Source organism: Harpegnathos saltator, unplaced genomic scaffold (genome assembly GCF_003227715.2).
Source record: "Harpegnathos saltator strain DR-91 unplaced genomic scaffold, Hsal_v8.6 scaffold51, whole genome shotgun sequence".
Classification (NCBI taxonomy): domain Eukaryota; kingdom Metazoa; phylum Arthropoda; class Insecta; order Hymenoptera; family Formicidae; genus Harpegnathos; species Harpegnathos saltator.
In genome coordinates, this window is record NW_020230327.1 from 7,381 (window position 1) to 22,308 (window position 14,928).

General features: G+C 43.1%; 1 protein-coding gene across 1 annotated transcript; it reads right to left on the reverse strand.

Moving 5' to 3' along the window:
• Positions 1-1,997: 1,997 nt before the first annotated feature.
• Positions 1,998-13,027, reverse strand: Rip11 (Rab11 interacting protein). The gene is made up of 7 exons (XM_011147003.3): positions 12,742-13,027; positions 6,901-6,939; positions 5,075-5,321; positions 4,148-4,526; positions 3,729-4,012; positions 3,147-3,570; positions 1,998-2,928 (listed from the first exon to the last, which is right to left on the reverse strand). Exons 1-7 carry the CDS (start codon positions 12,770-12,772, stop codon positions 2,752-2,754), a joined length of 1,581 nt encoding a protein of 526 aa, XP_011145305.1. The 5' UTR covers positions 12,773-13,027; the 3' UTR covers positions 1,998-2,751.
• Between the last annotated feature and the right edge of the window lie 1,901 nt (positions 13,028-14,928).

Below are 14,928 nucleotides of genomic sequence, written 5' to 3' on the forward strand. Positions count from 1 at the left end.
TTGTTGGTCAAATTTAATGAGCGAATGTGAATTTTTTGTTACAGAGTTGAAGCGGAACGTGGCCGGCTCTGACTGCAAGTCGTTTCGGTGAGTAAATACAAAATGAAAAGAGAAACTAAATTCCACATGACGGATGTGGGATTAGATAAAATATCGTTCAAGTCAATGCGAATTGCATATAGATTCTTGCATGTTGGGATTTTGCATGTGTGTTTGTGACGTTGAATAAAATACATTGCTCGAAACAATCAGGGGATTACTTGATCGATAGCCTGCATTACATACGAGATTTAAAATAATAATTCTGTTTTGATGTTCAGTCATCTGAATAAGAGATATTCATATCTGCAAACGCGATACCGTCATCAGCTGCTTTATTTTCATTTTTCAAGCGGACCGCAGAATTATTTAACGACAATTATTTGACAATATTCAATTGTCCGTGTAAAATATATTCATACGCATAAATGCCGATACCGTTGGCTACGTTTCTTTTATTTCCAAAATAGGCTGTAGAATTATTTGGCAATATTGACCATTCATCACGATCCCTATTGTCTCGAGTAGCGTATAATGCGCGCAGAAATTGCGCCAGCGCACGCCGAGCTTGAGGTATCCTCGCTCGCGTGCCTTTGAATATCGCAACCGCGGTTCTCAATATACGCGATTTTACCCGTGCTGCTAACAAAGAAAGCTTAAATTCTCATTTTGCCAAAATATCGCGAACGTAAGCTTCGTCGTGACGGAACTATCATGCGTGAAAACTTTGCCCCGCTCTCTCTCTCTCTCTCTCTCTCTCTCTCTCTCTCTCTCTCTCTCTCTCTCTCTCTCTCTCTCTCTCTCTCTCTCTTGGCGCTCCCTCGGGGCCACCGGTTTCTGATTGTCTAATCTTTCCTCGTGCATTCGCGAATATTTCACTCGTAGATAGCGATACTCCCGCATTTTCGCGACTTTTCAGACGCGATCGCGAAAAGCGCCGTAAAAATCCGTTGGACCAGTCGATAAATTTTCATTTTCGGTTCTTGCTCCTCGCCGATCGAGGAGTTTATTTAGACTCCGTTTCGCAGCATGTAAAAAGTTTCCACCGATGTCGACGTAAAACGTTCGTTAATTGACGCAAATATCGCCGCTTTAATACAAGTATCGACCGCGTCGCGGAAGTGTGGTGAAAATGTAGCAGTCAACGTGGGACGCGCTGCAAGATGAATGCTGCACGACATGGAGAGCGGCAGCGGACATTGGTGGATATTGGTGGACCTGATTGGATGCAACGGGACATCATTAATATCATCATCGGTGAGTGTTTGACTCAGTGCTCGCAGAGAGCTCTTTTATTATTACATTGTGCATGCCGCAAATTTGCATTGACTTTTGTAACGAAAAATATATTCCACGAATTACTGCCATATATTATGACCATATATTATTGCCATATATATTGTTGCCATATATTATTGCCGTATATTGTTGCCATATATTATTGTCACATATTGCCATGTATTATCGCCATATATTATGGCCACTTGAAATCGCGCGAACAATCGAGAAAACTGAATTTGCATACGCGCAGTCCCTGTTTTTCTTTTATCTCCATACTACTGGAAAATAGCCTTGCAGAATTTAATCTATCTACACCATGAGAGTGGCGTTGGAGCAGTACTCTATTTTGCCCAGAACCATTTATTGAATTGAATTGAATTGAATATCTGAATTTTCTTGGCGTATATACAAGTTAGAGTTTTGTTCAAATAATATAATTTAACGACAGGTAAAATGTCCCTTTCTAAAACTTACGCCTTAAAAATTGGATAAACTATTTTTTAATTGCATAAATAATTATAATGTGCGTTAGTTTTTTGCTTCTATGTTTCTAAAATGATTCTGGGGAATCTTGTGATAGATTATTATTAAGGAATAAATTAAACACTTATTATCGGTTCTGACAATGAATTATACTAGTCTGTAGGTAAAGGGACAAGAGAAAGTTCACGATAATATATAAAATCTTACTAGTTTATTGTATATACCACGATGAACATTTAATATTATCTTTATTTAACAATAATGCTCTCTAATTAACAAGGTATGGTCCAATTTAATGTGAATACGTAAGTAAGACGGAAGGCACATATTTTCTTAAGTGGAACATCGGCTCGCTTGAGTTTTTTCTTGCAGAACTTCTCACGATATCTTTTACTTTACTTATCTTATAATTGTTAAACAGGTATACTATAAATCACGTAGAATGTGACAGACAATAATGAACAGATACAGTCGAGTCCGTTTATTCCTCTATAAAGATTATTTGGACGGAGATTTGAACCGTGAACGGATACGCGACTTTTCGAAGATATTTCGATATTTCTGATGATATAGTATACTGGGAAGACAGAGGGTAAATGGGATAAATTTTCCAAAGTAATTGGCATCTGCATCCTATCCTTTGTTCGCGTCGGTAATAACCCGGGTTTCAATAAATTACAATTTACTTATTATAAATAAATACGAGGAAACGCGTATTTGTGCAACGCCACTGTGAGAATACATCGTCTCGTCCATCTTTTCAAGTTATAACTCAAGGCAGAAAATAAATTAAAGTATGCGGCAACGTTTAATAGCCACTTACTACACTTACTCACAATCATGTCTAAGAAAGTATCACTAAGAAAGTGTCAAGAGGAGACATACAGGCGAGTTATGGGTGGTGGCCCCTTAGTAGAAATAGAGAAGCTTTGTCGTCGATGATTCAATCTACTGATGTCCGGGGGATGATAGTCGTCTTTGCGACATGTACGGATTCTGAAGTAATCGCGGTGAACACTCGATCACACGTAATAGTAACGCATCAATATACTCTTCAAGATCGCTGAGTCTCTTATTCTTCTCCGTGATTTGCGCCTGCAGATGCAGCGCTAGTTCTATCAAATCCTGTAAGCAAGACGTTTCTCAATTAGAATGAAAATCTTATATTACGAAAAAAGAAAGTAATTACATGTATGTCTAATGAGAAAAATAATGGACGATAATGATAAAGTGAATCCAGTGACGAAAACAAAATCAGGAAAGTAAATCTATTAGTCGAACGAACAAAACGAAATCGAGTAGCTGAAATGATTAAATCGGTTATCGAGAAATCTTCTCTTTACCTCTCTCGACTTTCCTTCAAACTGGTTTAAGACCTCGTGCGGCAGGCGGCTCCTCGAGTTCGCGGCGTTTTTCCCCGCGTCCTCGCCGCCGATGATGATTCTTTCGGAAGACAGGTGATTCTCATTGTTGAACTTGTTTTCCTTGTCCCTCTTCTTGTCCTTCTTCGCGTGCTTCTCCTCCTTGGGGCTGCGTTTATCCTCCTTTTTGTCTCTTAGTTTGTCCTCCTTCAGTAATTTCTCCTTACTCAAGGCAAGCTTCTCGTCCTTGTTCTTCGGCTGTAGGATTTCCCTCGGCGCCGGACTGGGCGGTTCCGGTGGTTCATTCAATCTCAACGCCGGTGATGGCGAACGGATCGGCGAAGCGTCACGTTTGCTATCTTGCGGCTCATCCACTACGATTTTAGGATTCGGTTTGCTGTCCCATCTAATCAACATAAAACATAGAAATTTAATACTTCGTTCAATCGATACGGTTTGACTTCGTCTTGGTTTTAATTATATTAATTATTGAGTACAATTTTATCAAAGACATGTTACATCGTTGCTAGGCCTATCCTCAAAAGAGGACAAATGCAATCTCACCTCTTGGGAACGCTGCTAGCCTGTTTGCCGTAGAGTTTCAAACCCCACTCATCGTCCTTCGCATTGTCGACCTTTGACAGATTCGTCGTGGACGCGCTCATGACAAATCGCGGTGGCTTGTTCGGCGCGGCGTTAATCGGCAGCGGTGGAGTGTGATGCACCTCGCTGGAGATGTTGCTCTGCGAGCCGTTCTGAATGCCGACGCCATTAGTATTGCTGCCATTTACACCTGGCACGGGTGCATTCAGGGACGAGGCCGAGCTCTTGTGAGACAAATCGTCGAACTATATTATACATAACGATTTTAATATTAAACCTATGATGACTTGCGTAATTCAATCGAACTGATTTAAATTATAATTGGACATGTTTGCCGATGATACACATTGTTACAGAAAATATAATTCGCTCGTGCTGACCGTAAACTCATCTTCATCCTCGCTAATAACTCCAGGATCAGCTTCGCCCGGTTCCTGCCGAGTAATCCTGCCAAACTGGTGTTCCTCCTTCTCGTCGAGGTTGTCGGCGTCAAGTCGATTCTTACTCTTGCCTTTGACTTTGTTCCCGATCGATTTCGCCAGCTTCTTAAGGCCCTTGCGTTTCTCAAGACTACCGATGCTCAATAAACTACCGCCGATCGATTGCGCGGCGGTCGACAGCTGGCCCAGCGAGCTTTTGTGACGCTCCTTTCTCGTCAGGTCGGTCAGGCTTCCAGCTTTCACGATGAAGCCGATCTTCACCTCGAGTTCGCCTCTCTCTTTCGTGTTCTCCTTGCCTGGTTTGCTGTTAAGGGCGTACCTAATACAAACGCATTTGCTCTTTCACGATTTCATGCTCTTTGTCCATGACGAGGGTAAAACAGGTAGTTTCGCGAAACAATCGCACCGCGATATGAAATACTCGTCGGTTATCAGAAAATGGTCTCTTTCTTTGGTAACAACGAACGTAACGTGGAATAATGACATAAATATGTCCGAGACACAGATAGAAGTCAGATAAGCAAAAGACATAACTACGCGTGTAGAAAAAAAAATTTAAGAATTCTACCAATGAACAAAGCTAGCGAATTCGCACACTCGACTATCAGATTGAAGAGAAAGAAAAGGGGAAAAAATACTTTGCTGCACACGAAAAGCGAGCGGTTAATTACAGCGTCACGTAACAAGTCCGATACGCGGAGGAGGAATGCGGGCGATTAATAAAATAGCGAAAACACCGCGGTAAAACGCGGCGATTTCTCTTTCCTGCGCGGCTCGTCGATTTCGCGCTTCGCCCTACGGGAGGATTCCGGCACGGAATTAAAAACATGCTGATTGCGCGATTGCACACGAGTTGCGGATACGTACCATCTGTTTCTGGGCCTCTCGTACACGTCGAAGCTCGAGAGGGGTATGCTGATCGTGCCGAGGAACTCGTCGACACCCAGGAAGTTACGGTGCAGGGCGGTGAGGATGATTTCCGCGGTGTTACCCTGTTCCGGAATCAGCAGCTCGCATTCCTCGTGCCATTCCACGTCCTTGACAGCCTTCTCCTTCACCGACGTCTGGTACTTTTCCTTGCCGAGGGCGATCGTCACGAAACAGTCGTTGGTCTCTGCATGAAATATGTTTCACAGTTCGGCGTCTCGCGTGGGCAGTGATGGCCGAAGCCGATTAATGAGCCACGTAACGGGAATTAAAGGTCTCGCTCGTTGGCGGTGAGAGGGACGCATTGTCTATCAGCGATGTCACGCACGGAAAAATATCTCTGCTACGTTCGAGCAAATATTTCAGCCGTATTTCAGAAGTTTATACACCCGCAAATTCAAGAAAGTTAGAAGAAAATGATACCTTTCGAAGACCTTTACGAAGACGCTCTCGCGATGAGAATCCTGCAGAGCTCTACTCGCTATTTTTCTATTATTGTTAAAAAATAATTTATATATATATATATATATATACCACTTGACTCTCTCGGTAGCGAGTTTCAAATGTGCCGGTTAGTGAAACGTGGATATTCCGGATTTGCATGTTGATTCGAGTAAACGCGAGTGGATGGCGTTTAACTGGAAACGAATACCAGTCGAGGTAACTCGATTTTCTTGCGGAATTAGGTACGACCAAGTGCAGCTGGATCGAGCAAAATGCCACGTCGAAGTCATTAATTTATAGTTTTCAGCCCGTACATAAGCCCGTCATTAACTCGTATGATGTACATCCGCTCGTTAACTCCGCGCTACGTTTGCTTATTTTACGTCGTGGGCAGTAAATACAAGTGTCAACGTGGTGTATCGAGGACAATCGTCGACTCACCGTGTCGTTATACCGTTTATTAGGACAGGATAATTTACAAATACTTCGCGCTTAATCGTGTCGCGTTAATTTGGCAGCTCGAGCTGCCAAATTCTCCTTAAAACGCACGTACGTATCATTCTTTTAATTCTCTCTCCTCCGCAGAAAAAAACTTTCTCATGATTTCCCTTGAGAATGAAATGAAAATTATGCGTTTAAATGTCAAAGATATTTTTCTCAGTGTGAGCAATGTTGCGATTTCTATTCTCAGCACTTATCGCTGCATCACCACATCACGTCACGAATCCTTATCATTTCCTTCATGACGTGTTCTGATTGTTTTGGACACGCGAAACCGCACAAAGTTCTCGCGATGTATCTCGTGACGCGCAATCCGAGTCTGCTGAGACAGCGGAATCATCCACACGTCGTGGACGCACGTCGTATCTGCCAGTCGACACGTCGTCAGTCTAATGACGTATAAACACGAAAAAGTCTTATTATATTTTTTGCAAATTTGGATCGCTGGCTCGCAAAAAGCCGGTGACTTAAAATAGCGGCGGCGTAATACGAGATCGCTCAGTTATCAGCGCGAACGCGCGAATAATGTTGAAGAGCAGATAGGCAAGGAACGTGACGACGCAAGCTTCGATAAGTGGTAGAACACGTGACAGAGCTGGATCATCGAGAAATTTTAAGATCATTGTATATAACGTGCTGTATGAAATAACAAAGCGTCGCTCTCACCTTACGATCGAGACCGCAGAGGTTGAGGATTTCTACTGTTCGACTGGTCTTCAAGTATTCTAAAAATCGTATTCTTAACGGTTCGCATTTTTTTCTCCAAATCTAGGAACGAGGTTCGCAGGTGTGATCGGACTGAAAATGTGGTGTATACTCACTGTGCTTTCCTTTGGTCAGTAAATCCTTGGCTCTCTGAACTGTAAACAATGAAAAGAAAATGTCAGCGAGTATACATATGGTGTAGACGAGTAAGTATAGATATTGGGACTAAGGTATCATTCACGCTCATCACGAACGTTCCTGCTATTTTTATCCAGCTTGTTTACATTTGAAAGCGCACTTTTGCGAGATAAATCGCTGACCGAGCGCATTATCCAGTCGCGATCGATCTTTCATCAGGAGCTGCTTTATATTCATTGATATCGCAGATATTATCAGAGCTCGTGGATCGTGGCGATCGTAGCGAAATAAACAACCGTACGTAAAAATGAAGCGTATTCTATTGCTTGTTCCACAGCGATCGATGATCGAACGTCGATTGAATGTCAACGCCAACAAAGCGCGCGTCTTGCAAGTCGTCGCGAGAAAATAGCAATTTCTCAACAGCTCTCGCACGCACGAGTCCACTTTTTCCGGCTTTAGCGGCTTTCCTCGCGAGTTTACGCGAAAATCTTTCGCGTAATGGCTTTCGCGCATAGTCGTTCTCTCGCTCATATCAGAGTAAGAGAGCGCGGCTTGTATCAGCTACCGCCCCATTATTGGTTTCACGATCCGCAGATATCACGAAGCACCGCCCTATTATCCTTGTTTTCCACCCGCATGCCGCGCAGTTCGTCCTCAACGGGAAAATTTTATTCTCTCGTGATTTAAATTGAAATGCGATATTTTCTTCCTGCGTGAAGCCCAGAAACACGTGTCAGCATCTGCATGCGCGATAAAGCAATTAATTCGAATTCAATCAGCACTTTCGATACAAGACGTTTGCGAAATGAGGACAAAGTTAATTAGAGCAACATCGGCCCATGTGGAACATCGTCGTGCGAGAGGCGATGTGTATGCAAACAGAACATCGCGACTTTCAAAGCTTGCAAACCGAGCGGCAAGTGCGCGTAGGCGCATTTATCAATTAAACCTTCGCGTAATTTCGTGGAGCCTTGATCAAAATACAGATTTTAAACGATGAAGTCGCACAGTTATATCGTTCTCAGACACACTCGAAACCAAATCAAATCGAGTTGAACGACCTCAATTTTAAGGTTGTGTATGACGAACCAACTGCCTGAATTCTTTCAGCAAGATTTTAGTGTTCTCATTTGGTGCAAAATAAACTTAGAATTTGGTCCAACGAGGCGATCATCAAGTTGACTCGGTTCGTTATTAGTTATATTTATCCTCTCATTTATTTACTCCTTCACTAGACTCATATTACGAAGTTGATCAACCACTTGATGATCGAAAGACCATCTATATCCATTCATGCGACTACGTTTTAGTCTCATTAACCTACTGACTAGATTTTCTTCTTCAAATTCCTACGTTGGATTGTCGATTCGACTCGGCGCTTCTTCCAATTTCATTCGATCGCAGTTTGCGAAAAAATATTATGCAACTTCGAGTTCCTTTCACCCGACTCCTCTCCAGGGTGTGTGTGTGTGTGTGTGTGTATACGCATAGAAAAAGAATCAGCCGATGAGAAATGAAGACGGCAAACCAGGACGATATCTAGTCGCTGATCGCTCATTAACGGTATCATGCCTCATTGTGACTGTACAGCTTCAATCAGGACGATATCATCTTCATAGATGATTTATCGTTGCTGAAGTCGCGAAATTAAGTTTGCATAATTGGCCGAATTCGTGAGACGATCGAGATCTGGGAGATTTACTGTTGTAGAAAAGAAGAAGCAATATACATATATATGAAAAGAAAATCAAAGCCGCGCGTCTCTCCCAGAGGAGAGTCCGTTAGTTCGTGGCGCAGAGCGTTACCGAATAACTGTAGGAGGCACTTCCTCGTTCTCACACGCGTAAACAGCGATGAACCGTAATGAACGTACGAAGGAGGTGCATATTCCCCGATTTCTCGCGGCACTTCGCGGCCGGGAGAGCGAGCCGACGACTCTTTCGCCGCGTTTTCCTCCACGCTCGGATTCGAGAGCCGACGGACTCGAAAGGAGCCCTTGCCACGAGATTGCAGTCAAAGCACCGCTTAGTCGGAAAGGAGCATTTTTTAACGCTTCGTGCATCCCAGCAACGTAGCCGCGCTCAAAATGACGGAGGACGCTCGACCGAATTTCACGAGAGAAATCCGGTCTCCCTCTACCGAGATCTTACCGGGTCTTCTGAGCAACCGCGTCCATTGCGATGAGAGCGTCTTTTGCTTCTTAATTGCATTAATGTTTCAAATATATGAATCATTTGAATCGAATAAGTCTGAGGATTCTATAATCTTGCTGAGGGGCTGGTGGAGAGGCAAACATTAGACGATATTTGCGTGAGTGAAAAAGAAAAAAATACATACAGATTTACAGCACATAGACACAAAGTGGTGCATCACTACGTTTGCAAGCTATTAGTGGAGCATTACTTTGCACTTAAGTGTTATAAACACGTAAGATTTTCTTTCTTCACTCAGACGATTATCAGCGTTCGGCTATTTCGCTTCGGTTGTTACGTTTTCGGCAGCATTGCAAATTCATTCAGAATCCTCACGATTTACTTGCTCAAAGTAAATGATGTATTGTACGATATATCGATTTCTCGTGAAAATAATTTAACCTTTATCGAAAGTTTGACGTCGTGGCTCCCAAGGGCATACCCACAGTACTGAGCAGGGGAGTACCTCGTGATGCACGTTCACGGACGGAAAGGGGAGCATCGGACAACCGCTAAGCATGCTTTTACGTGTCGCCTATTTTGCATCGAGGTACGAAGAGAACCGGTAACTTGTCACAACGAGAATTCAACGGGCACTGCGAGAAGAGGGTTCACGATTACCGCGTACGCACACGCAGTCTTGCCGCGTAAGAAAAACGCGAATTATTACTACTACTAACTCATACTTCGCTGCAATTCGCATCAAGTTAATTTCTACCAATTCTAAAAGTTCTTTTAGAACCAATTTAAGAATTCCACGTACACTAGGAAAAAAAATTTAGTATCTCTAACAAAACTGTTTAGTTGAGGCATTTTTTAATAGCAACCAAATATCTTGTTTTATATAACAAAATATTTAGTTGTCTCAACTAAATATATTTTTCTGCTTTGTTCTCTGAACCAAATGATTTTGTTCTTAGACTTCATATATAAAAATTAAGCATTTTAGTTTTTTTATCCATAAAAATTACATAATAACGAAATATTATTTTACATAAACTAAAATAATGCTCAATGGATACTATTTTGTCTTTCTGTGCACTAAAATTTAGATTTTATATATTAAGAAAAAAGTTTAGTATTTTTAACAAAATTCATATAGTTAAAGCTTTTTGGTTGCTATAACAAAAGTATTACGTTATACGAACAAACCGTAATCAAACAAGATATTTGTTTACAGGAACTAAACAGTTTTGTTGGGCATATTTTAACCAAATTATTTTGTTGTTGCAACAAAATTTTGGTTCACGCAACAATATATTTTTCCTAGTGTAGCTTTCTAGGTAGTCTAGGTAGTGCCGCGTGATTTCGCGGATTTAATTCCAGGCAAACAAATGCACGATGATGAACAAGTTTGTGCCGTATCACGAATGCGAAAACGCACGTTCGCGTAATCTTCGCACTTTCCCGAGAATATTTTCCAAGTCAACCTTGGGCGATCTTCTGGATCAATCCCGCTGGATGGCCTAGATTTTTCGCGCTGGCACCTGGCGGAGCGTCATGATCGTTGAATTTTCCGCCAGAATTTTCGGCTTTCCTCCGCGGCGCGAACGCACGCATATCGCGCGTTATATCCACGCGACTCTCGGCGACCGCGATACTCTCGATTTGACACTCGCTGTTGCGCTACGCCCGAAGGTAAAAGTTTCGCGCGCTAATTAGGAGGACAAGTGCTCGCGCTTTCGCGAATTAAGTCGCACTCTCGGCGAACTCGAAGGCGTCCTTATCTCTCGATCGGCTCGCGGTGAATGGCGAGGTTTAATTGAAGATTTCGTTTGTTAAACTGCGCATTGAAAGTCGCAGGAACCAAGCGGATTGAGTGACTAGCATGAAATCGTCGCTGAAATGCAGGTTAGGTAGGAAATGCAGGAAACTGCCGAAAAGTTTCTCAGGCAGTTAAATTCATATTGAAGTGACGTAGCACGCTCTTTCTGTCACGCGACTTCTTACGAAATCGACGGATAATTGTATCGCACAGCAGTTGGATGAGTCATTAATTGTGTGCACGTTGAACACATTGTATTGAACACACTGAGAGAAAAAGGCGATTAATTATTGAAAATTGCTGCTATTATTTTCTTACTCAATGTATATCGTGACTGACGGATAATGCGCCTTATTTGAAGCTAAGTATCATCAAGCGTAGATACAAACGTAAAATGGCAAATATTTTCACATCATCTGATGGAATATTTACTGTCGCGGATAGATCTGTTTCCCCGAAATGACATTCGTCCTTGCCTTCGCATGATCCAACGCATCCGCATAATTGCATCTTGTTTAATTGTCTGTCGTAGTTAATTGAAGCTATTACTGAGAGCTGTTGCAAATCGTATAATAGAATTACAGTGGGTGTACATAGATCATCCACGGCAGTGCCCGAAATTGATTACGCTTTTCAGGCGTTTTTCAGCCTTATCTGAAGTCACCGTTCATGTTTTAGCAACACGAAAGGTATACTCGTTGCTATTTGCAGAAATTCAAACCGATAAGAAATGGAAGATAGAACATGAATGGCAAGAGCTGAAGCGAAGGAAAGTTGAAGAAAAAGACATGATATGTTTAGATATATAATGAGAAGAGTTAACAAATATTTCACAGAAGAGAAAGATATGCTCTTGTTATTTGTTATTTAGAAAGTAGAGAAATTACCCGCTATTTATTCTCACGCTATTAACATTTACTTAAATTATTTATAACGTGCGGGGTAATGTTGGTATTTATCACGGCGATTTTGAGGAATTATAATTTCTAGATAAAATCGAAACTAGCCTGTTGACGAACGTAGAACTCGGCGTGAAAAGCGAAAACCGCTCTTCGAGCCGTGCACATTTTCAGACGGTTCGGTTCGGACTTAAATATATGTTATATCGACGTAACGACGACATGATGACACATCGCGAAGCAACGTAGCGTGGCGTGTCGCTGCTTCACTTTTGTAATGCGTCTTCGAATTTAAGATAACAGAAGCCATATCATATCAGAGATATAATGGATTATTGACATTGAGTACAGAGGACATCGATTGGTGCTAGTATGCGAAATGTTCGTTGGTTCTGCGCATCGCTACAAAATTAGAATTTCAAAGCAGATAAAGTTGAAATTCAATAAAATATCACTCTTCATTTTCCCAGTTTTCAGATATTTCGTTTGTTGACGGTCTCGCATATCTTAATTCGAGCGACATCTTTCTCAAAATCAGATTCTCAACAAGTCTTGGAAATATGCCAGGTTAGTAGGTGCAAAATAGCGCGTCGCAGAAGTGATGCAGAAACGCGCGACGAGAATAACGCAAAAAACGACGATAAACCACGACGCGCGGCTTCTGCGTCTTAACGCCGCAATGCCCCGAATCGCGGGGGCCTTTGTTCACGGATACGGCCCTGACGCAGCGCGCGACGAGCCTCTGCGAGGTTTCGTTCGCCTAGTTTCCGAGCGAGGACATGTAACCTTACGTATTCGAGCGATAATCGAGTTACGGTACAGACAATCGTCGCGGTACGAGGTCGGCTACATCGGACGATCGACCACCTGTCGAAAAGAGGGGTCGTTCGAAGGCGCGATCGCGCTGAAGATCGCGCGCGCGCGCGCGCGCGCGCGTCCAACCGACTGTTGTTCACCCACCTGTCACTTGAACATGCGTCGGACTCCACATTTTGGATTCGGCTGCTCCAGCCGCGTCGCTGCTTTCTCAGCTGTCTCTTACGTGACGGTGACGACAACAACGATGACGACGTCGACGCGCGAAGCGCCACGAACAAACAGTCGCATCACACGGCCATACTACCTCTTGGCACACTGTCGATCGCCTCGCTCGCGCGACTGCTCGACAACGTTCCGTCGTTCGCCGGCCAACCGTGCCGAACCGAAGAGTCACGTCGGCAACCGTTCACCTCACTGAGGGCTTCGCGACGACTATAGTCTACACTGCACCGCCATACCGCCGTTGCCGCCGACGAACAACCGCTACACACGTCCGTCGCGTTGGCGCGCCAGGGCCGTATGTCGCAGGGCGAGGGCGCCCTGCAGACATGCTACGGCATCTCGATGTTTTCAATGATGAGAACGTTCAGTGGAATTTTTGTATGAGCTGCGGACGTACAAAATGCATCACGATATGCGGCAGGTTCTTTATGATTCGTGATGAAATCGTAGCAGTCTCCCGCTCGTGACAATTGGTGGGTATGATTGAATTAGGAACGAAATGGGAATTTAGTTTGTAATTTTAGTGTGTGTTCACTCTTTAGATTCGATCCTGCGCAGCGCATGCGTCGAGCGATACGAGAACAGCAAGGCTGTATCGTAATGATGAAAAGTATATCAAAACGATGAGTCTGGAGATTTCAAAAGAGACATACAAGTCTCGCGTTAAACATAACGTTTTGATCACACAATTTGCCTCTGACCTGCGTGCGAAATATTTTCCCGTACGCTTCCCGCACATTTGATTAAGCATATCCTCAATGAAAAATTAATTAACCGTCTGCGACCTGCGATCTTGATGCCGATAAGAAACGTCCCGCATAGTCGTGAGAAACGTTTTGTGTGAATGTGAAGAAACGATTGATTCAACTCAGACTCAAGAGCAACACGAATAGCGAGACGGCAGTAATAAATATATATAGTTGACGAATTTAATTGGTTCAAATATTTTAGGTCTGAATAAGGAATTTCCTGATATTAATTTTAATCTACTAACCTCAAGAACCATTACTTCCTACTTTTCATGCATGTGTAAACAAAATCTCTTTCTCTCTCTCTCTCTCCCTCTCTCTCTCTCTCTCTCTCTCTCTCTCTCTCTCTCTCTCTCTCTCTCTCTCTCTCTCTCTCTCTCTCTTTCACTCACTCTGCAAATCAACTTATATATAGTGTTGTATGTCAATGACCGTTTTCACCTTCATCGTTTTATGCCCGTGTTTTTAGCCTATCGGAGATATGAGTTTAATCGGCATTATAATTCCTGCGAGACGAACCTCGCCCACGTTCTATGAAGTATTCTCGTGTTGTACCTGCGGGAGAAGATGTTGCATGCATATGCGATGCGTGAGACTTTGAATGAGCATGCACGCACAACGCTGCGCAGTCGTAATTCCGATTCGTCATCGTTGAAATATGAATGTACACATAAAGTTCACGATCGGACGCACAAAGACGAGGCGCAGCGTACGCGCAAGGCCGATTAGTGCAATTGCCAGGCTTATGCATTTCATATAGATTAGGCGTGTCAATTTCAAGTTCGTCATTCTTCTTCAATGGCGAATTCGCGATTCAATAAAAGCGACTATCGAACATTTGCGATAGCAATTGCTACATCACTCTGATCGATTGTTTTGCTACATCATACACCGTGACTGTTGGTAGCAGCCATTTTAACTGCGTTCTCACGTTTGAGCTTATCTGCTGTGCGAAGAGACGAAGGAAAAGACGAGATCGCAAAGCTGCTTCGGACGATTTTATTACGTTCACTGGGGCCGGATAATCGCCCACAGAGATTACCGAAGAACGGAAGTGGCGAGGTGATAGTCGCATGCGCGCGCGCCTCTCCATAATTGCCGTGCATCATTGTGTTTCCTATTTCGTAATCGTTTAATTGGGACTTCAGCTCGAACGGTGAGTTTATCCTCAAAGCACATCGGTGAACGATTAATTTCCCGCAAAAAAATACGCGCGATACTTTCAAATAGCGCAGATATAACATGCGAATTTATTTATACGTAACAAAAAGGTTTAATTTGCGAGCCTCCGGCGTGAATTCGTTCTCTCGTGGGTCATAAAACATGTCGCACGTAGACTTGTCACATACACACAGGC